Source organism: Dermacentor albipictus, chromosome 4 (assembly GCF_038994185.2).
Source record: "Dermacentor albipictus isolate Rhodes 1998 colony chromosome 4, USDA_Dalb.pri_finalv2, whole genome shotgun sequence".
Lineage (NCBI taxonomy): Eukaryota > Metazoa > Arthropoda > Arachnida > Ixodida > Ixodidae > Dermacentor > Dermacentor albipictus.
This window is the reverse complement of record NC_091824.1, coordinates 25607827-25632048: the sequence shown is the minus strand read 5'-3', so window position 1 is coordinate 25632048 and position 24222 is coordinate 25607827. Positions and strand designations below refer to the sequence as shown.

General features: G+C 44.9%; 1 protein-coding gene across 2 annotated transcripts in view; it reads left to right on the top strand.

Annotated features, from left to right (window-relative positions):
* The window catches only part of LOC139059613 (uncharacterized), a 71199-nt gene that overhangs the window by 15070 nt on the left and 31907 nt on the right, over positions 1-24222 (top strand). For both annotated transcript variants that reach the window (XM_070538031.1, XM_070538030.1), the window contains exons 2-3: positions 14752-15090; positions 19809-20096. In XM_070538031.1, the coding sequence (XP_070394132.1) occupies positions 14758-15090; positions 19809-20096 (621 nt within the window). In that variant the 5' untranslated portion in view covers positions 14752-14757. The remainder of the gene's footprint in view (positions 1-14751; positions 15091-19808; positions 20097-24222) is intronic.

Below are 24222 nucleotides of genomic sequence, written 5' to 3'. Positions count from 1 at the left end.
TCAGGTAATGATGCTTAGGCTTCATGGCAACATAAGGGAAGAGGTGCGCTCTGCCCGTCATGTAGTCCGCTATAAGGTCTTGCAGCCTCATAAACATGGGGAGTGTGATACTATGTGCAGTAACAAGCTGGAAAATTTCAGATAGCAAAAGAACTTGTTGCCTGATATCATTTTCAGTAGACTGAATTGAACCAAGTAGAAACAATGGAAGAAAGCGCAACATGTTCCAGTTTTGAACCGCATGGCCTCCTAGTGCTTTCTTGAAGTGAACTTCACATGGCCAGTCCACCAACTTATCATGTTTAAAATGAAAGCAAGTTATGCGCTGATTAAGGTCTTCAAGTGAAATCCACTTGAGAACCGTTACAAAATGCTTAATATACAAGGAAAGGTCAAATGAAACAACACCCTCAAATAAATCATGTGCCAAACAAGGAGGGAGACCTGGAGCACACACGTGGAAGTACTTCAGTTGATTGAATAAGGAATTGAACTTCACTCCTTTTTCTATACTTGAACCATTGACTTGCAGGGCTAATAAAGCGCTATTGTAATTGGCCGATGTTCTGATTTTTGAAATACCTGACAGGGCATTTGGAGAAAAAAGGTCAGCTCTTTCAGCCATGCAAAACCTACAGATGTGACTTCCAGAGCTAAAATTTTCCACAAAGCCTCCAATTCTGTGGCTTCCAAGGTGGTCTACAAGGATGGCAGTCACAGTGCCAAACAAACGCATTCCTCTTGAAGTTACGAAATGGCCAGCTTGCAACTTCTTCAGATCCATCGAGCAAAGGCATAAACACTTTGGCCTGCCCAAAATATGCAAAATCATTTTCATTGCAGTGCAAGCACAACTTGAGAGAATGAGCTGCATATATTTTTCATGGATAGAGATTACCAAGGATTAAATAAACAGCAAGAAGTTTGTGTTTCTTCTTTGCAGAACCAATTGGATTCACGACTTCAAATGCATCGTGAAAGAGTATAAGCTTCAGTGCTTCAGGGTGCTCCTTGTAAAGTGGAATAGACCTGAACATGTTTCCATCAATGAAATCTTTTAGGACACCAGGGGTCTCGGGCAGTATCCTATCGCACTGTGATATCACGTCTTCATTTTCAAGCATGGCTTCAAGTATACTTAGAATCGGCAGGTAATGAAAGGTAGCATGCTTGTTCTTTTTGTGTTTCCCCAACAATATTTCTACAGGTGATACATACAGAAACTCTTTCTTGAAGAAAGAGGAACGGCTATGTTCTGTCCAGAACACACCATCTGGTGCTCGGTGCAGTGCCAAAACGATCACTTTCAAATGTTTCATCTATCAGCTTATCTATGTCATCACTGTTAACAGGTTTTTCCCTGATCTTTTCTTTGAGACAAGAAGCCATTGCTGAAGCATTTGCATTCTGTATGTCATATATAGCCTCAGAGATAATTTCAACTGTAGATGATGGCACAAGGCGCTCAGATAAGAGTCGCAGGTACAGGTGGGCAAAAGCAGTGCTAACGTGGTTCTTACAGCTTTCTTGCATGCTGCCTTGATGCGGTGCCAGTGTACTAGGTAGCTCTTCCTCCTCAGATGAATTGCTTTCAGTTTGTTCAGCATCATGTGGAGGGGTCGTAACAGTTGCTGAAACAGGCCTAGGCTCTTGAACTTCCACATCTGATACCGAGCAAAGGTACTTCCTGTGGTAACGTGAAAGATGGGAATAAAAAAATGCCTTCTTATTGTATGCTTTCTTACATAACGGGCATGTCACTTTTGCACCTTGAACAATGTGAAGTTTCAGGTGGGCAAGTGGAGCTTTATAATCTTTACAAACCTGCATGCAGCTGTCCACAATGCAGACTAAGTCACAACGCTGCACACTGATGGAAACACAGCTTTCTTGTTCAGCACGTCAAACCCGTCTGTGTTCACGACAGAAGTGACTGTAGAGCGAGCCAACTTTGCAAATAATCTCGTAGAAGTCTTGAAAAGGGCATTTCACATAAAAATTGTTCACATTTTTGTGCAAAGCCACATGCCTGAGAAATGCGGAAAGTGTAGAGCTAACACAGCCACATATGCTGCAGAGGTACATCTGAAAAGACCACAACAGCAACGAACACCATTACTCAAACGAAACATTACTGCGGAATGACCACACTGTACGACGAGCAATTTAAGAGTAATGATCCAAACTGTGCACCCTGCACTGATCCCGCATCCCTGTCACATTTTGGTACATGTTTTTAAATACGAGGTATCAAAAATGCTAAAACAGCAGTATCATACAAGTAGGCTTAACACAGGTACATCTTAAAATCCAGCATTGTAGTGATAAAACCATATCAAATTACAGTGAGTAATGACCAGCTAGAATTTCCTAGACAAGTGAAGCAGATTTTTGATAGCCATTGTATTTTTAGAAGTTTTCATCAGCCGTTTTAGGCTTAATTTTCATTTGTTCAGATGTGGCTCTCAAATTACACCTTATGAATTGCCACCTTTTTACTTAGTAGAAAAGCCTTCCGCAAACTCTAAGCACTGGATCCAAAGCATGCGTGGTCGAAATTCATCAGTATGGCTACACACTATAAGAAGAATTCCGGGGAAAACGGGAGTAACTGCGCAGTTCGTCCCAAAAAGGGCGCTTTCATCCCTCAAGGGAGTAACTGCATGGATGTGCGTGCCGTGTGCAAATTTTGGAGAGTAAGTGTTTAGTCCCTGGTCGGAAAGAGAGCAACGGGAGGACGAACGGCAACAGTTACTCCCCATGCGCTCCGCTGTTTTCGTCCGTGTCGTGCAGTGATGCGGCAAAAACTGTATTGTCTATAAATCGTGAGTAGTTAGAAGTTCGTGCACTGTCCATTGAACTACATGCAAAGCAGCACTTTGCCTCTTCGTGAGAAAATTGCGTGAAATTTAAAGTTGGAATGTGAAGAGCCATGCCCTTCGTGCGCACCCCATAAGTGAGCGATAGAAATTAAACGCGCAAGTGATTGATAGACTGCCAGATTTTGCTGGTGAATAGTACCTAAGTTCCTTCCTTTCCAAGGAGATTACGAACTTAACTGAAGCGATGTGTAGCTCAAACGGGACACACTAAGCGACAGAACAATTGTCCGTCTCTGTCGTCTTAGGTGCCCCGTTTGAGCTCGCTACACGTTTACATCGTGTAGTGCCTCAGTTTAAAGCACCCTAAGAATACTCGGGCATATTTCTTTTCGCACTCACTGATGGTTGCAAGTACACTCAACGTTACACTCTCCCCGCACAACATACACAAAATGCCAAGTCGCTTTTACATTGCCGCACCTGCGTTCCGATGCTTAACCTGTCTCAATTTCCTAGTCCCGTCAAGCAATCTGCCGTGGTGCAGTGGTTAGAGTAGGTAACATGGGAGCGCGAGGACGTGAGTTCGAATTCTGCTTTCGGGCCCCTTTCTTTTTCTTTTTTTTCAGCTCAGTAATCTTTTTTATTAGCGTATAAATGCCTAATTTGATTAATTGCACCTTTGCGGAGCATCGGAAATAATGACCGTTACTCCTTTGAGGAGCATCGGAAAAGAGCAACTGTTAGACCTCGGAGGAGTAACGGCATGGGGAGTAACAGTTCATCCCCTCGCACTTACCCCCTAAAGGGAGGAATGGTTGTGGCAGATCAGTTGCTCCCCTAAAGGAGTAACCTCAATACCCCATTTCCTCCTTTTCTTCTTAGAGTGCAGTGTATTTCTCAGCACACAGAGGCAACAGCGCATCCTACTGAGTGCTCTGTTTAAAGGGTGCCCAAGAATGCTTTTCCAAGCTAAATTGCTCTCTTGTACGTTTAAGTTCAAAATAATTTTGCACTGACATTTTTGACGGCAAGATTTTCTTTTAACATATGAGCGACGTTCCAGACTGATATACCATTAACTAGTTGGGAAGTTCACGTCACCTATGCTGATGCTGAATGAACTGAGGCAAACTTTGAAATAGTGCTGCTGATGGAACTTGCCAAAACGTCATTACCATATGCCCTGCCCAACTCCCTATATATTCGCAGTAAATGGGAATATGACACAGGTTTATACCCATGCAACAGGGAAATGTTCCAATGGCATACGAATTGAATGGCATTCGGCCTCAACAGACTCTCGCAATGCTTCATGAAAACTTCAAAACACATTCAGGAGCTTCAGCATTCACTTATTGTACTGTAATGGTGCTGCTGCTGCCATCAAATTTCACTTTTGTTTGTATGCTCATCTTCAGCGTGTACAAATGCAGATGTTGGCGGTCAGTACACTGTCAGCAGCCGTCGCTGGCATATCGATCAGTACTAGCTAGGCCAACGACGACACCAATAACCAAAGATTCATGTTATCCTTGTCTGACAGGTTTGTCAGGACAACGAAGTGACAAATCCAGTCATAGGATGATTGCCTGACCTATCCTGAGCAGATCGGTAGCTCAGCAAAACCTATGCCAATGAGGCAATGGCTCGAATAGCTCAGCTTGTCTGATACCTTGTCAGTGTTAGAAGTCAGCGGAACGAGCGGCTACATTTCATATGTGCACACTTCAAGACATCAGCAATAAGCATTTGCTAAATTCTTTCATATTAATGGACGACGGTCCCCTTTTGTGAGTTCCGAGTCTGAAATGCTCACGACTCCTATACAATGTCAGCGATTTGGTTATCAAGTGTTTCTCAGGCGGGCGATCCCATAGGCGCTTCCTAAAGAGTTATCGCACTGCGTAAACAAAGAAAGGTACAACCAATGCAAAAGATAAGAGATCATTTAATGTCAGTAAAGCGCAGCTTGCGTTTTATGTTATGTCAATGAGCAATGGCTGTCTGCACACGGCTACGTAAACAACACCGCACTAGAGTGCTGTCATCAGCACATTCCTGCGGAAAGTCCCTGCTCATGCAGTAAATGCGGTATAGTTTACTGTTATCTTGAAAGTAACCATTTAGCGAGTGCAGAAGCTTTTTGCTAAAGAAGCAGCAGAAAAACGAGAGCAGTAGATATAAAAATAAACATCCACAGAGCCAAAGCAAACATCTGGCGCGGCTGAGCGGGCCGGGGTTAAATAATAGCTAAAGCAGCTTCAAACCCAAATGTCGACTTGATGTCATTGAAAAATGTCCTGTGGCAGTGCAAATTGGCAGTCAAGTTCAATGGCATTCAGGTAGACGGCATTTGGAACGACTGCGTAGCAAGGGCATGATTAGTTCCTTTTCTCATGCGAATGCAATAAACGGGCAATGCCTTCAACTCTCCGGATTGTGCTGACCCATGCACCATAAGCATTCTTTGGCGAGTACTCCAGCGCCAAAGACATTTATTCCTTATAATAATGTCAATGTAGGTGATAGGTAGCTTTATAAGAGACAAGAAACAATGTAAACAAAAAGGAAATATAAAGAGAATACCCATATTGATACATAAGGCTTCTAAAAAATGCACGGGAAAGCTTATAGTAGGGGTGGGCCAACTTGAAGTTTGGACGTGAGCCTACCGAAAATCGGGAGGGGGGGGGGGGTGTTGAGGTGCGCGAACTAGAAATCTAAGGCTGGGCCGAGGCAAATTTGGGGTGGGCCAACTAAATTTGTAGGGATGCCTACCTCATACTGAGGCAACTCTAGTACCTACATTCTTTTTCGACCGAAAGTTAAAACGCTCGATGTTAAATCTCGTGAAATCATCTATGTACGATATTACTTGTGCCTGCATAAATAAAAACAAAACAGTAACAAAAATAACCTACTCTTTTGAGCTCTACTTGGACGAGAAACGAGCATGAAAACTCCGCGCTTTTTGAGTCACTGCACAGCCAGCCAATCGTGTACTTCCCAAGCCTAAATACTTCCCGCGCTTTATTCACTCTGATATTGTGTTGCGGAAACCTGCTAACAAAGCAAAATTTCTACACCTTTCATTTTCCTGCAGATTATAGTGCTCATCCGCGTTCCTCACTTACATGCTCTCTTTTCTGCGCGTTGTGTATTCTTTATCAGACACAGTGAAGCAGAAGTGGCGAATCGGTGGTGAAGCGGCGCTCCAGCGCAAGACGTTTCGAAAGAATAGCATTCGCTCTAAACGCAAGTGCAGGTGTGCCTTTGATTCTTTGCAAGCGCATAACGACCCTCCAAACTAGTTTTGGAGACTCCTAGTCTTAAGTTCTATATAGTGGAAGAGATCTGTCCACTCAAGATTTTGCAAGGTCCCTCAGCGATCCATTTTCGATGCCCTTTCGATAGCAGTACAGGCACGCAACAAGAATTCCAAAAGACAACATAAATTGTACCATTCATGCTGGTAAGAATGTGCACCACTCACCTTTTGTGTGAATAGCCTGTACTTTGAAAATCACATACGCAGCTCGCCGATACTGCCACCGGTCCCATCCACCATACATTCATCCCGCCAATGCATGAATGCAGGACCGCAGGAAAAGTAATGACTGCGGAATGTATACTGTTTCTCATTTTGCAGGTCAATATTACGGGCTATAACTTTTTGGTGCTTAAAATATGCGAAGTGGCTGATAAAATGTTGCAAGTGTTTTTCAAATCACATTATTTTTGTAGCAAGTGTGCCCACGTGACCAACCGTTCGGTGATTTTGGGGTAGCGGCTTCAAGAACAGAAAATTTGTGTTCTTTTCGGGAACGTGTTTCCGTCAAGGGCGTAAAATAGATATTTTCTGTATGAGAACAGAAAATTTCCGTAAGTATACCTGTTATTTTACACACATTTCTTACAGTGTAACTACCGCAATAGCATTTCGCGAGTCCGGTGTGGACGTGAGACTCTGGAGTTTTGCAACACGCGTAGCGCCACCTGCCGGTTCGAAGAGGCAATAATTGAGTAGTGCGAAGCCCGACTCCCTTGCCAAGTTGCCTTTGCGGCTAGCGCCTGCGAAACAACAATTTAACTAGATTTTGGTCCATATGGCGAGCGTTTTGCGCATTTAACACCCAGACAGAGCGCTATGAATTTCTACGCTAGTCGGACGCGCCTTCGAACTGCCATAAAGCGCTTGCTGGCTCATTCGTCAGACTGATGGCGGAAACGACGGCAACCGCGACGTCTCCGCGCGCTACAAAGAAACGCCGCAATCGACGCTACTGTTGTGTTGTAAACTGCCATGAACGTGAAGGACGGAATAACAACGTTCAGTTTTACCGATTTCCATCCCGATCGGATGAAGGGGAAAGGTGAGAGCGCTGAATACAGGCCGTTACTCCTGTTGGGTAATCGGATCACTTGCATTCCCCACAACACAGCGGATCACATGAGAAAGTGCGAAAATGTTGTTTTTCTGTAATTGTGTTGCGTAGCCCTGACGGAGGACCGTGGTACTAAGCGAAAACTCAAGAATCTGCAGCCGCCACTGTAACAGAAAAAACAACGTTAACCATCTTGCTTATATGCCATCGATATATCCGCCTTTTAACAGACGTCCGTCTCCGCTTGACTCATCAAGTGGAAAGGAGAGATCTGGCAGGTCAGCTTGACCAAACATTTTGGTTCGTTTTTGAATTCAAATACCTGTTCTAGAGCATCGTTGCACCGCGAGCTCATTTCTACTTCCGGTATTTTGTATATCCTGCCCCGATACAACAAGCACGCTTCGCAATGTGCTGAGCCTGCTCGACTACGTTTTCCAAATGTGAGCAATAAAGTTGCTGTAGGAGCACTGGATCAGTAATTGCGAAATAACGCACATGTGTAAAGAAAAAAAAATTTCGCATTTATTTACATTTATTTGTGCGCGCTTGTTGCTTGAAGCGTCTGCAAAAAGTTCAAATTAAGGTTCTTAGCGATCCTGTAGCTCCTCCGAGAAAGAAAGATGCAGCGCGTAGGCACTGTAGGAAGCTTACTTTCGTTATGATCGCACGCTATTTGCTGCCTTGGAGAACGTTTTCTGGTTGCTGCCTATGGAAAGATTTACTCTGTGTAAATAATTTCGAGACAAAACATTACGATAAAATGCATAAAAATATAGGAGATACTTAATAAGTCTTGTGTTCAGGACATATTCAATATGAAACAATTTGAAATACTTAGATTTTTATGCTGATATGCCTATAGACAAACCTGATGCTCTCTGTACTTGCGAGTTGCAGCATGCCGAAATAACACTTGAGACGTTATTTTATATTGTACACGTACTTCGCCCTGCTAATCTTCCTTTCCGAAGCGTGGATGGGCGGAAGAAGCTTTCTAGGTCCTTGATTTTTAGGAAACCGTGCCTCAACACAAACGAAAGAGAAGGGGCCATTGTGCCCTATGCAGCTTCGCTTGCGGACAGCTGTCCTTGCACTACTCAGTTCGCGCCAAGGCTCCGATGGGGGCGGTGGTGACGGGTTTTTCCGCAGCACCACCTGGGCAGAGTCTGAGGTCTATTCGGGTAAACGCAAGCGCAAGGGGACAGGGCCTAACCATTTGACCGTGCCGTTTCACGGGTTAAGCAGACGCACAAATCAGAAGGGTGTGCATGCTGCAGCCACCTGGTGGCACAGAGCTCAACCACATACATTAGCCGTAAAGAAATTTATTCTTCTTTACTGCTGGTGTAAATTTTTCGCATGAGTGTAATCGTTAACCCGTTGTTTTTACGAATGTTTAAAGTGCTTTGTAGTTGGTTAGAGCAATATTAGCGCTTTGTTTGGGTGGTTAAGCTCTGCACCAACAGGTGGCTGGACAATACAGACTGATCAGGCCACTCACGTACTTCTACCCTAAAGTTCCTTCATCAGCTTGAGTTTATGCCTCCACCCATCCTTGGATTAGATTTGGAGAAGGCTTTCGATAAGGTAGCCCATCAATTTATACTGCAATCGATATCCGAGCTTGGTCTGGGCGTAAGATTCCACGATTACGTCAGGTCATTTTTGCACCGAAGAAGAGCGACTCTCCGCCCAGGAGACATGATCGCGGAAGAGGTGGAGCTTGGAACAAGGGGCACTCCACAGGGCTCGGTGATCTCGGCCATTTTGTTTAACCTGACCATGATCGGCCTTTCCAGAACACTCTCACGAGTCGAGGGCATCAGGCATACCATCTATGCGGATGACATTACCATTTTGTGTGTTGGAGGAAGTGACGGACAGGTTGAGAGTGCGTTACAGGAGGCCATCGAGGTCACGGAGGGCTATCTTTGACCCACGGGATTAAACTCTTCGGCTAAGAAGTCGGAGCTATTACTATACCGCCCCTTAAGAAGAGGTCGTAAGCCCATGGGCTGGAGACCACTGTCTGACAGCACCATTTGTCTTCGCACGGGCAAGGGAGACAAGATTCCTAGGGTCGACGCAATAAGAATACCCGGCATGGTAGTCGAATCTACTGGCTCTAACACGCAAACGATAATCAAGCTCACGACCAAGACGTACATCGCAGTACGTCTCATCCGAAGGGTGGCTAACCGCCATCATGGCCTTAAAGAAGACAATCTGTTACGGTTGATTAATGCCTTTGTGCTTTGCCACTTTGCGTACGAGGCGGCTATGCACAGATGGCAAAGAGCAGAGAGGAAGAAACTCAACACGTTGCTCAGGAAAATAACTAAGCGAGCCCTGGGTATACCGATCTTCACCAACACCAATCGCCTCCTCCAGCTAGGTGTGCATAACACTCTGGAGGAGATTACAGAGGCTCAGGAAAGAGCGCAACTTGCCAGGCTCTCCACGACCGCCGCCGGTAGGAGGATATTACAAGAGCTCGGTTACCCACCATCTGAAGAAGCACCAAGAAAATGCCAGTTACCACGGGACATACGAGATTTGATCTCCGTATCGCCGATACCAAGAAGTGTACACCCTGAATATAACAAGGGTAGAAGGAAAGCAAGAGCTTCAACCATACTCAAACAGATCCAGACAGAGGGACGTAGAGCCTGCTTTGTTGACGCGGCCGCATATCGGAAGGGGTGCTCCTTTGCTGCCGTAGTGGTGGATTCCAAACAGCGACTCACGAACTGTGCATCTGTACGAACCGGAGATCCGGCGATAGCCGAGCAGGTGGCCATTGCCTTGGCGATGCTTGATGACAGCAGCGACGTCATCTACAGTGAATAACGGTCGGCCATTAAGGCATTTCAGTGTGGAGTGATCTCAGAAGAGGCTTTTGGGCTGCTTCGTAAGGCAGGTCTGGACAGAATCAAGTATCACTTGCTTACTTGGTTCCCAGCCCACGTTGGGCACATGGCGGGTCTCCCCACGAACCTCAATGAGACGGCCCACGCTGCTGCGCGCGCACTGACTGACCGCGCTGGCGCTGTAATGGCCGAAGAGAGAGTTACACATGGTAGGGACGCGCCTGCCACTTATAATGAACTTCTTAAACACTTCTATCTCTCGCGGCGACAATACCCTCCTCCTCACCCCAAGCTCACTAGGCCTCAGGCACGGACATTCAGACTGTCGCAGACAGAAACCTATCCCAACCTGTTCGCGTTACATGCGATATATCCGGAGATTTACACTGATGACGCGTGCCCTGCTTGCGGGGATAGATCAACACTTTCGCACATGCTCTGGGGATGTATCTCTATAGCAAGCCCTGACCTCAGCTCAGCTAGGTGGGAGGCGGCTCTCCGCAACCCACTCCTGGCTGAGCAACGTTGGGCTGTCCAGCAGGCCCACGATGCGGCTGGCAGGCTAGGCCTGTCGGTCCCGACGTGGGAGCGGCCCGCGACATGCTAATACGCGGTCTGCAGGACTGTAAAATAAAAGTTACTCAATCAATAAATCCGTCGAAACACCCAGCTTGCCTGTGGTTACCGAAATACCAGACACGTCCGACGCTGCGCACCGCTCTATGTTTGCGGTATGGCTTGTGCGATGCAATTAACAGCGGCACATAGAGCGGCAAGTTTTGTCTCGCAACCCACGCTGCTTCGACAGCCCTCGCTTGGGGTCGACTGCCAAGCAGCTGGTGGAGAGTTCGGAGAGGCTTCGCGCACTCGCTCCTGGAGAAACGCAAGTCAACGACGCGACGTGCCATCGTGACGTAGGGCCAGTGAAGGCGGAACTTAGCCCCGATCACTCGGCGAACGAGTTGAGGAGAAAATGCATGACTATGGAGGATGGTAACTTGTAATCGTCCGTAGCTCTCTTTATATGAGACGCTTCACACAATTTGTGGTGCTGTACCTTACGCGTCTACAAAATTTGTCCGAACTGTTTCAGGGGCCCTTTAACAAAAGTTCTTGCTCCTTGGTAGTACGTGAGTGCATGAGCCATAGAAGTGTCAAAGCAAAGATAAAGGTTCAATTAGTGATTTTAGAGGCAATATTGCATTTGCAAAATTATAGCTTCACAGTCATATGTTGCCCAGCAACAGCTTCACAAAATTCATCGTAGGTAATGAACTCAAACGAAAATTAAATATCGTGTCAGTGACGCCGCTCTCCTCACCCTATCAGAAAACGCCGCTTGTTTCCTCGCCGCGCGGGCGCTAATGCTATGAGAATTACGAACTCTCTTCATTCTGATCCATAAAGCCCTTCTTTATTTGCTGCTATTGGCAAATGGTGACCATCCAAGCTGCGGTGGCGCCACGAGAAGCGGAATAGAGCATGCTCTGCGTCGATTGTTGGCGTCACCATGCAAAAAACGAGAATGCCGCGATGAAGCCCGTGCAAGCGATAGCTTGCTCTACTGTTGGCCTGCACTCGCAATGGAGAGGGTAGAGATAGCGACGTCACTGCTGTACTTTTTCATATTTATTTCACTACGGTCATACTGGGCCGCTCGCGATGCAAAAGTACGGCACGGTCTGGCACCCACGACGATTTTGTTGAGTTAATAATACCACTTTGACCCACTCGTTTTTTGTGGCTTTGAGTCACAAAAAACGACCCACTTTCGAGATTTGGCTTGTGCGATGCAATTACCAGCGGCACATAGAGCGGCAAGTTTTGTTGCTATAGGGGTCGTTATATGGGACACTTTGAATGTAATTGTGACTTCTAATGCCGGGAACATAACAGCGCTTGTGGTGCTAGTGTGAGACATGTTCATTGGTGAGGCGTACTTGCGGCTTTCCTACGCACCATAGAGGTAACAGTGGTCTTGGCGCTGGTGCAAAGCCCAATGGAAGGTAGCCTTGATGTGTCGCACCAATTATACAAAATGTGGCTTGAGGTCTTTGGGCTGGTAAAGGAGTGATATATATTGACTAGGTACGCGACACAGATGTCGAATGTGTGCTCTAAGGTTGTCAATCATTATATATGTTGTAACCAAGTAGTGTCCAGCAATCATGATTGTTGAGTGAGTCGAGGCGCATCGTGGTAGTCCAAGGCATGTGCGTAGAGCCTGTCCTTGCATATTTTCGAGGGTACGAATGCTTATTTCACACGTGTTAGCCAAACCGACAAGCTGTATTGTAAAAAGCCCAGAAACAGTGCTCTGTACAGCTGCAGTATGGACCGTACCGGCGTGCCTCAAGTTTTTCGGCACAGGAATCTCAGTATATGTACAATCTAATTACTGTCTGCTTCAGTTAGATGCAGTTGGGGCTCCACGAAAGATCCCTTTCACTAATCACACATAAGAAGCGGGGATAGTTCTGGCATTCGATACCCTGGCCATTGAGAGAAACAGGGTGCGGCGCCATGGGGTTGTGCGTAAACGCGATTAACGGCGCGTTTTTCGATGGACACACTAAGGCCTTGTTTGCGGACATACGAACAAGTTCGAGTGGCTAACCACTGAATTCTTGGGCGCACTTGAAGACGAGTCACCGCAGAAGACCGAAGACAAATATTATCAGCGTATAATAATAGGTGAATTGTGTTGGGTAATATTTCAGCAGGGCCAACCACAGTTAGGTTAAAGAGAATAGGGCTTAATACCCCGCCCTGTGTGATCCCACCGTGACAACAACAACAAAATGACAAAGAGGCGGTTAGCTATCACTAGCTATGACACTGCTCTTATTCAACACCGCGAAACAGATGAAAAAATAATACAAACGATACAAAATGATAAATGGAACACCATATACGTACTGATGGGAGATAAACCATGGTGGGACATGCGCACACCGCACGAGCGCACCGCACATGAAGCGTTCCGCTAAGGCGAGTAGTTTAGCGAACACTTAGCGAATAAATTTTTAGCCAGAACATTCGCGTAGTTATTACGTAGTATGTTGATAAAGTGGCAGCCGACAATTCTGCGGCACTACAACATCTGGTACATCAGGTACATAAGCTCAGGCTGCTGGTTACGGGAGCATTCTTTACCCTTTACGCCCAATCAAGCCGCCTGAAAGAGAGGGGTCTCCAGACATATTTGATACTCCCCCCTTATCTGGCACCCGGCACCAGAGCCCCCCCCCCTCCCCCTCGTCCGTTACTACGCCACTGGCCGTGCTTATTCGCCGCCAACTGATTCGCTTGTGATGGCACCAACTAATAAAACTGTTGCGTTAAGCGGCGCAAGAGGGCAACGTCAGCGGGCAAATCTCGCTTTGGTCCGGTGAGAGACGCGCCAGCGGGAAGTAGAATGCATTGGCACGTTCGAGGCGCACACTGCGAACTCGGCCACTCGCACTCCTGAAGCAGAGTGCGTCGCGATTTAACTGGCTGCCAAACACACTACGGAGTCCGGCCAAAGTGCTCGTATCGTCGCCGAAGACACTCGGCAGCTGGACGCCTCCTAGAATACCTGCAACACGGTCGCCGGCGCCAAAACCGTGCGCTTTTCGCTGCAGCGGACCGTCAGTTAACGAAGCAACATGCAACAGCTTCTGTGAAGACACGATTCACTTTCGTGCTCTACCGGTTCCTCTGAAAGAGTGATCATCCGCACTTTTTTTTTTTATCCAGACGCCGTGGTTGTGAGTTTGTGGAACAGCGTTTCAGCGGAGCGGCTGTGCGCAATTTATTACCATACAACGGTTTAGCGAACGACAAGCGTTCTGCTAAATGTTTCTGGCATATCGCTTAGTTTACGACGCTGTCTTAAATACGCAAACATTCCATTTCCGTAATAAGATGTAGAACTTGGCTTTTCCTTTCTGCGCACGTTTGTAGATGGCGCAAACGCGCGACATTAATAAATACGGATACATAAGTGCACGTCTTGTATTGCCTGCCCCTCTAATCGTTTCGCGCTTTTGTGCATTTTGCGGTTACATTCGAGACGTGGTCTGAGAACCTGCGAGAGCAACGTAATTTTTTTGGTACTCAACTGGTCACTTTTTACGTCATTGTGTTCACTTTAGGTGCTCTTACGGACATTGTCAAATTTCGCCAAGTGGTCAAATTCTGTAATGGCGAAATTGTGAGCCAGCGGGAGCAACCGATACGAATGCTACGGCATTTGTAATTGGCTCAAAATGCCGCCATTGCCAAATTTCAATATACCACTGAATTCGACTATGTCCGGAACGGCAGCCCTGTTTTCAGTCATAGCCATTGTCATTGGTCTGGTGTAGTTAGCTGACTGGGGCATTCCTGTTGTGCAATACTGTGAGTGAGATGGGGCCCCTGAGGAATACACAGTATAACACAGTATATAACAGTATAACAGCGCAAGAAAACAAAACAGTAGGCATGTTTCCGACGCACCCGACCAGTGCAAACTGCACTCTTTCCCCTCTTTTGGTGACCATGACGATGATGATGGAGTCACTTTGGCACGGGAACATGGCACGTGCCAACGAAGCTTGTTCATTCTCGAATCGCCCTCCCGTGTTATTTTCTTATTCAAGGTCGGTGTGAAGAATGGTTTGGGTGGATCTGCTTTCTTTGCAGGGCAAGATGGCGGCCACCCGCTTCCTCTCCGGCTTCGGCAGCACACTCGACTGGAGACCGCTGCAGTTCGTCGATCACATGCCGGACATCCGCATTTGCAACCTGTGTGGCGTCGTGGCACGTATGACCATGTTGCTTCCCTGTTCGCACGTCCTTTGCAAGGTCTGCTACGGCCAGGTTAAGGACAAGAATCAGTCCTGCCCGGTGGACAAAAAGAAAATAATCGAGGAGCAGGTGCAGACACTGGAGCTGAAGGAGGAGCAACTGGGTGACCGCCGTGTCCTCTGCCTGAATTCAAGGCGGGGCTGCAGTTTCATGGGCAGTATCACGGATTTCAAGGTAGTTGTCGCAATACCAACTTTTATAACTGAGCGGTGGCAACGCTGTAGTTGCACTAGTGCAGCTAGGCGGTCGGTGGTTGGCGTGGAAGTGCACAGGAAGAGGCACCTCTGTATGAGGTATTTGTGATGATTTTTGTGAAGGAAGGCGTTGTTTTCAGTGATTGATGTTTTGCGCATCACACTTTAGTGCGAAGGCCACGCGAATTACTTACTGTCCATATGTAGGTGAATGGGAAACATAAGGTGCCCAGGGAGTGCGAAAGATTAGGCGACAGGGTAAGGGCCCTCACCTACACAATCTCATGTAAAGAATTTTTGGCGTTTACATATAAGTATTCAATTTGCATCACGCTCAACAAGTTTTGCATATGAATGCCAAGCATTACTACTGCCTCAGATATGCACTGTCACATTTGAATATAATTGTAGGCTGCTGTAAAAAAAAGAAAGCACATTGCTGTGCATTCAGGATAAGATTACCTGCGCACGATCTACTTGACTGCGCCTCATCTTCCGCGTTGTTCTATAACTGCCACACTTTCCTCATTTAAATACAGTACTTTATTCGAGGGCAGAGCGCATCAACAGGGTGACAGCGTTGCTCAACATAACCTAAAAAAGAATGGGGGCTTATATAATTTACAGCAGATATAAATTTGCACGCTGTGTAAGCGCAGAGAAACGCACACCAGAAAAGAAGAGAAATTAAGAAACAGCAAGCGCCTATCCCCTGCCCGTATGTTTCGTGCAAGATCGTGTGTGCGCGTGCGCACGTGTGCGACAGTGCGTGTATCTACGTATGTGCGACTAGTGTGTGCGTGTATGAGACGTGTGTGCGAGTGTGATGTGCGCGTGTCCGCGCATGCGTGCGTTTGGTAACGTGTGCACGCGTAAATGCTACGTGCGTGCTTGTCGCACGCGCGCGCGCGCGTGTGTGTGTGTTGTGTTGTGTGTGTGCATGTGTGTTTTTGGAACTTAAGAGAATTTTGTACATTGTCTTGGAAGACGTGGCTGAGAGGTCAAGCCAACATACGCACCAAAAGAAGCAGACCTAATTCCAACGACGCTACAACTGTCATGATACACACCACGAAAGCAATCCTACGGCAGAAATGCTATAACGAGGAAGAGAACAAAACGAAGTGACTTACCATGGCTGACATGCACAAAGACATCCGCAAGCGCAGCTGCAGGAGTTAACACACATTAGTGAGAAGAAGCTACTGCAGCGAAGCTTAACGATCGGATGTAACCGAAGACGCCATATGCTAGTTTACGCGTGTTTCTGCAATATAAACGAGGTCACTCACGAAGCCTATATTTGTAACCAAATATGGGGTTTGTTAAGGGCTATATACATGCAACATATGAAGAGTGTGTGCATAAGGGATTAAATGAAAATTGCTAGGCCCTCGTTCTGGGTCCTTTAAAGGCGTTATATAAAACGCTTCACGTGTTTCCACTTCTGCGAGAAGTCCAGGAATGGATAAAAGGGAATGATTTGCTAAAATATGGGGCAACTTTGAACTACGTAGGTTAATTATGTACATTGAAGATAATTACTGCATACTCACCTTGTGCCAATTTTTATGCGTTGCAAAAGACGTGTGGTTGCTTTAACCTGGTCTTCTCGGTGAGCTATGTGAGGCGCTGCGTTTTTATTTCATTGAAGTAGGAAAAATGTTGCAAGTGGCAAATGATAAATGTTTAATTCGTGCATCGTCATGAAAGTTTTTGTAGAAAGGTGCTTATTCAAGCGTTCTTGGGTATCTTACTGGCGTTATTCGCGATGTTTTCCTGACTGCTAAACCAGCCTGCACTAGCCACCAACTTCCAAGTTTGCTCAAAATAGTGTACATGTTGAGTGTAATGTGTGACGAAACTTACGCGCTCCTGGTTTATATAGAAGTGTTGAAAATATTTGCCCAACCCTCTCAATATTCTTTCCATTTTCATGCGTCATACGGGGTTCTTAGATTGTTTTTATGGTGTTGTTAGGGAAACAGACCCTGCACCTTGCTTACATTTGAGGAAAACAAGGGCAGGTTACGAGCAACGCAAACGTATAATTCCAATGGGGGTGGGTACTTAGAGTATTTCCAATAAATGACATATGCAAGTGCTCCATAACGTTATGTGTGTTTTATAATCGGTGCAATATTTAGTGCGCTGCGTTTGCATAACTGCAACAGCCACCGAGACCAATTTCAGTGAACACAAGGGGTACGGCCTAGAAATGAATGCAACAATTTGAATATGGCTGCATCAAATGCAGCTTTCTCAAAAAATGCAAATCAAGTATTGGATTGTCATACCGCCGCTATCAGCTATGCTTTTAAAAGTCCCGAGATAACTCTAGACGACATCGAGATTATATTTCGTGGAATGGGGAGAATGCCGAGTGCAATGTGTGAAAAAAATACAAATTTCTGGCTTAATTACAAGCGATGTGAATAATCAATTAAGCCTCGTTCCTTTGGTCGTGCATTATGTGATGTTTGCCTGGTGGCCTGAGTTAACCGAACGAAGCAGCTACTTTATGTGTGCTGACATTATCGGGCAAGTATTGAGTAACGTGTAGACAAAGTTCAAAGTGGGTGTGTTAATTGGTCTTAACAACAAATTACAAATGCAAGCGCTATGATGCGTTCTTATTGGCGCAAAACTTAGAACGCTGCCGTGGCATAAATGCAACAGTCCCTGCGGTCAACTTTCACGAAAATGAGGGGGGGGGGGGACGCTACAGTAACTTCGTGTTCGAAGCCAAGTGCATGTTGAGCAAAAGGGCCGGATTAAACTATGGGCTAAAAGACCTGCGGCCTGGAGCCCCGATGGCGAAGGGGCTCCACGAAAAAATTTTCTTGACAGTCCTTCAAAATAGTTCAAGCAGCCCGTTATCAGGGCCACTTCGGAAAATTTTCTTATTCAAAAGAAACTGTGAAGCATCGTTCAGGATGTGTGCGACCGCAATAATTCTTAAAAAGGGTTTAGTAGTAGCCGAAGTAGAAGAAAAGAATGTGTGGTTTAATGTGGGGCGAATAATTAAAAGATTGTGTCAATGATGAATTAGCTTGCATTTATTTATTTTATGTTAGCCCTCAGCACAAGGCTTTGCGGTGTACATGCACACTTTGATAACAATGCTTCACTTTCAGACGCAACGCTGAGGCACCAGCAAACTTTCAACAGAAGGCACTGAGAAGCAACGTGATGATGTGCGACTTTGTGCCAGCCGACTTCACATCCTTCAGGAACTTTCAGGAGTTTTAATTTGTTCCTTCTTTTCCTTCTCGCTCTCATACGAAGCTGAACGCTAAAACATATCATCACTGCGGTCACACCCTCACATCAGGGTAAAATAATTTTGACGAAGAAGTTGCGTACGAAAATCGCAACTCAGTTAATTTTTTTTCACAGTAAACACAGCTGAAAATAATGTTTTTTAGGCTATTTAGTCTTTCTTGCATTTCGTTGAGCATTTCGGCTTACTTTTTTCTTGTAGCACATGCTAACCTTTCGTATTAACAATAAAGCCGAATGTTATGCGCAGTCATATCCGTGAGTTACGCTTCTAAAATGTTGAAATGGTCACTTTTAAAACAGAAGTGAACACTCGGTAATCTAGGAACGCTGCAAACATGAAAGATGCTGTGCTAAAAGTTCCGCGACCAGGATCCGTAGCGTCATGGAACCCTACGGCACCTGCATAAGTATTGTTTTTTTTTTTTACTGATCACAAAAGTTACATTTCAGTCTGAAATCAATGGTCTGACGGAAGTTCGTTAAGTAGGGATTATTCGGGGTCAAAAGTAAAGTAAACGTCGACCATAAACAGCTAAAGTGCAAGAAATTTCGGCTCCCTTCCCATTCAGTGTTCATAGTGACCTAGGCGCTTGTTGCCTTTGACTACATTTTATCAGGAAAGAAACGCTGAATAACCTTAACAAACTTCGAGAATGACTCCCGCGCGAAAATTTGAACAACGAGGAAACGCCTTAAACTCTCTCACATCTTACTAGTGAATACCGGTGCCAAGCTGCCGGCGTGAAACTAGAGGTTATCGTGTCCCTACTTCATCTGTTACGCCCATAATCAACACTGTTCCTCCAAGTGACTGAAAACATAGATATTTATTGACGCTTTATGAGGTGACACCAACATAGTGCCACTTTTCCACGTTCCATTCAGGAGTGAAAGGTGCATGGTGCAGTTTCTTCAGCACAGAGCAATGCTGTTTGGGTTTTCTCGGCTGCGCTTACGTAACATTATGCGGAGGCATTGGCATGCGTGAGTTGCCTAATTGGACAAAATGAAAAATATCGGCAACCACCTTGTTCGCAAGCAATAAATCTGTCAGTGATTAAAGCTTGATAAAATGAGGGGATATGAAAAACTTTCTGGCAAGAAATCGCCTTCGCAAACGTGCCTTATGAGTTGTCATAGAAAAATAAAAAGCAGCGACAACAAAACGGCGCGTTCTGTAGTTGCTTGAATTAAACCCAACTTCATCCAGTATTACATAATGGATTTAGGGCTAACGAAGGACATGTTAAACACTAACCTACATATAGTAATTTCATTAAGGGAGGTTATTGCTGTGAAGGTGGTATAGCGGTGATGAATTGTTACACTAGCCTTTAGTCTATGCCTTCTTTCGAAAGTTCAAACGAGTAATGCACAAATTCACTCTAAGCCTAAATATTTTCACGAATGCAGGAGCACATCGAGCAAGACTGTGACTACCACGAGGTATCATGTCCGAAATGTGGCAGCAGTGTGACGCACATGAAGATTCTGGAGCATTGTCTGGGTTCTTGCGTCGAAGGAACCATCTCCACCATTCCTAACACGAACGAATCGGTGCTCGGAGATCTTCAGAAGATTAGACAGTCGCTCGACGATGCACTTGAAGGCATGTCGCAGAAGAAGGTCGCTGTCCAGGGCAAGGTCAATGGCCTCGTGGAGTGCTTGGACGGGTATACGAGCCAGATCAAGTCTTTGCAGGTAAGTGAACCAAAATAACGTTTGACCAAAGTTTCTGGAGAATGCATCATTAGGCAATGCTTTAGGAAAACGCATGGTGCAAGGAAGGCACAATGCTGTTCTTTGAATATTTATGGTGTTTAGTCAGATTTATCTTTTCCATCAGTAATCTCATTGACCTGAAGTTGTTTATATGAATGCTTGCAAACCGCTTATGTAGCGTAGTTGAATATGTAGTCGATGCGTCCTCGAAGATGCAAACAGGGCTTTAGCGTTAATGTTCCAAAGGCTAATTGCGTAGTGTTGAGTGATAATACGCACGAAACTGAGTTAAGATACAGCACATGCGGTATATCCCAAAGCCGTTTTGTGGCTCCTCATGACAAAGCATATCCTAATGGTTCATTCACGTGTAAGGCTGAAAAATCCTATTTTTTTATGCGGGAACAGTATTCTCTTGCTTGTGTTCTACTTTCCGGTCTGTTTTTAAACGAGCCCAACGGGAGTGAAGTACTGCTTCCAATATTTAAGAACTCTGCGTTTCTTTCGTATACGAAGATAACTTGAGCTTCTGTATTCTTTTTCTGAAAGTGTCGTTGGCAGAGTTCCAAACACCCTAAGAATTCTCTTGTTTCAAGTGTCATTCTGATAAAAATTGGCTTTATGCGGATTATTCTAAAGTTCCATGAAATATCGTTAAGTCAAAGTGTGTAGGGAAGATATTTCGACGGAACCTGTATAAGCACATAAACATTCTTTATTTCATTGCCTAATTGCTCTATGGCAGCAACAATTTCTTCCTTTAAAAGCTTTGACGCCTGCAATCGCCAGTTAGCTTTAATATTGAGTTCAGTTTTTTTTTCATGAGCTTTATTTATGTGAACACAGGAGCCGGATAACATTATTCTATAACTGGTCTTTCGAATCTATTTGCATCCCTGCTTTGAATTTTTCGACTCTGCGTAATTTCAGAACAGCAGCTTCGCAAAGCATGCACCAAACAAAAGAACTACCCCACTTCAAAATTTACTTTCAGAAATGAGACGACATTGACACCTTGGTACCACATACATGCTTCTAGTATTTATATGTCCGTTTTCATTGAAACAGGGAGAGCTGTGGGCAATTTTCAAAACTCCCAAAAGAAATATGGGTTAGGCGACTCGATATTAAAGCAGACCTTTGTCTCTCAACAATTGGAAGCGCAGGAATGACATTATTTGTTATTTACAAATGCACACTTATATTGGGATTTGAAGATCTATAAAGAATGTCACGAAACTATTTTTAGTCGTTCAATATTTTTATTTTTTTAAATGTTTCCCAACAACAGAAAATTTAGAACAATGCCTTGTAAGTGTGAAGGAAAAATATGGATGTCACAGTTCCGTAGACAGTGCATGTTGTGTAATCGAAAACGTACAAAGATGGCGTACTACAGGACACCCTCGGTTTTGCCAATAACTCGCGAAAATCGCTTCTGAAATATGCGCCTACCCAAGTAATTGCTTTTCGTGTGCTCGTTTAGATAACCTAAAGGCTACTTTACATAATTATGACGTCTACATATTGACAGCATGTTGAGATTGTAACCTTGTTCTTCAATTTACTGCAACAGGGGTCAGGAGCTCGAATCTGTGTTTGCAGTGCCCGCCCGGCCCATGCGTCTACACATCTGCCATGCAGCCTTCTGGGTTTCGTTGCCACTTTGCAATCGCTGTCGCGTCCCGTTATCGTGTCATCGTTATGTCCCCAACCTGTGCTTCATGCTCAAAACATAGCGGCGAAAAAAACAAAGATCTTGAGACCGTATTCACAAAGCTTTTCGTTCCGAAGTGGTCTTTGTCATTGTTAACCAGCCTTCGCTAATAGTATGTCCAGCATAAAGATGGCTGAAGTTCTCGCTTACGAACAATTCTAGCGTGAAATGTTTTTGTGAAGGCGGGCCCTCATTATCAGGACGACTACTACTAGCGTGTGAATTCAGGCACTCGCAGCAATACTAAAATTGAAGTCGGACGTGGTAACCACCGATTAATAGCGCAGTGTGAAAGCTTGAAAATTACTGCAGGATATCGTGCGTGACGAAGAGTTTGTGAGTGGTGGCGTCTGAACTTGTATTTCGTAGTGTTATAATACTTAATCGCTGTTGTCGTTGATGATCGTTCAGGAACGAACTGCCGTTTGATGCATTTACTGTCGTTTATCCTTCAAGTTACAGTTATATAAATAAGTGCACTTCCCTAAGCATCTTAAGATCTCGTCAGAGTAGCCGTTACAAAGTGCTAGCGCACCAGCTCCTCCAAGTCACTCTGCCTCCGCCCGCTCTCCCAGCTTGCCATATGTCCCGCCTCCCCGCCCCCCTTCGCCCCCCCCCCAACGATATGCCCCTGCCCCCCGGTAAACCCCCACCAAAGTCGTAAAGTTGAAGAGAGTCTCGGGGTACATGGAAGCCGTCGGCGGAGAGAAGCGCCGTTCCGCTCTTACGGCAGAACACCTCAAATATCTCAATTCACACTACAAACAAAAGAACCATACAAACACAAGAAAAGACAACAATGAGTACAGATGTCTCACCAGCTAGCTCTTAAGAGCGAACATTGTAAAGGACAAATAGGACTTTTTGTGGGTTGAAAAGAAGCTGTTTTTGAGAAGGTGGCGCTTCCCACTGTGGCGCTTCCCACCGCTGTTGCATTGATTAAGTTCGAAGCCGAAAGAACCGACGAGTAATTTCTTAAGTGTTTCCCATTTTTTAAAGCTTTTTTTATGCAGGCTGATGTGGTGGGTAAATAAATGCTTCGTTTGGAGCAGCCGATATACAGGTTTGCTTTCTCGCTCGGAAAAAAAGTTTTTTTTTTTTGGTCATTTGAGGTGTATTTGAATTTTTAAAAATCTGAATTTTCCTGTAGTAAGGTTGCCGCTTAGCTCGATTTGTAGAACAGATGCCGGACAGTTCCAGCGGCAACGCATACATCCATAATGTAAGCATAATCTAGAGCAAGACAAAGCCTACCTGCTGTGCACAATAATTGCGTAGTGTGCAGCACCACCTTAATCGCGGTTTCTGCGTGAAAGGTGTGGTTTCCAGCGGCAAGAGGAAGCCAAGTCTCTGCCTCATAGTTTCCAGTTGGAATAATGCCTCGTACCGCAAGGTACATTAACAGTTAGTCAGTGATCAACTATATTGTTGTGGCATGACGGAAAACACAGTAGAGCGAATTGAACTGATGGTGCCGAGGGAAAATGGGGAATTCATAGCATAATGCACGAGTAAAATAAAAGAACTGCGAATCTAAGAAAAGTACCCCATTCCCATTCTTATTATTTACACATAAGTACCAACAGCGACAATAACATTACTTTTTGGAGGGGAGGGCAACGGAAGAATTCTGATCAAACGAGTTCAGTTTCTTCCTGATACCACATTCGCAGACAGTGAATTGCACGCGACCATAATTCGTGTAAAAAAAGTACCTAAAGAGATGCGTGGTATTTAATAATCTGCTGAGCAGATGCTAGTCTGAGTACAACAAAGTGCACAAAAGAGCATGAGGCTAACATTGCCAATCACTGATTAATAAAGCCCCCCACCTACCCTACGCAGTGGATGAAAAAATCCTACATTTTTATGCGACCACTTGCTAGACTGTACATTCTACCTGATGTACCAACGTCTCATTGGAATACTTAACAACATGACTAGGAAAACATAAAGATGTTTAACATGCAAATAAAGCTGTCGAAACAAATCTCTGCTGCTGGTAAGCATGACAAAAGTTTTCCTGATGAGTGAACTTTCTTGTTGTAGCTTACATATCATGCACATTTATCAATCAGCGTCCTATGGCTAAAATTTGCGTATTTCGTAACCTACGTAGCGTTCTTTTCTACCTGCAAGAAAGCTATATTGTAAAAAAAATAATCTTGCTGGAAGAAATACATACGATATCTTCTTTGCAGGGTAAAAAAGTAAAAGGGCACACAAGAATTAGTAGCAAATTTAGTTTTTAAACAAGGCACTCGTCTGTATGACTGTAAGGAACACACCACGAAAACAGAACTCCCTGTTATGATATAGTAACACGTAAATGTCAAGATAATATTTATTTCATACACTTACTTTTGAGAGCAGACATGTAGTTATTTC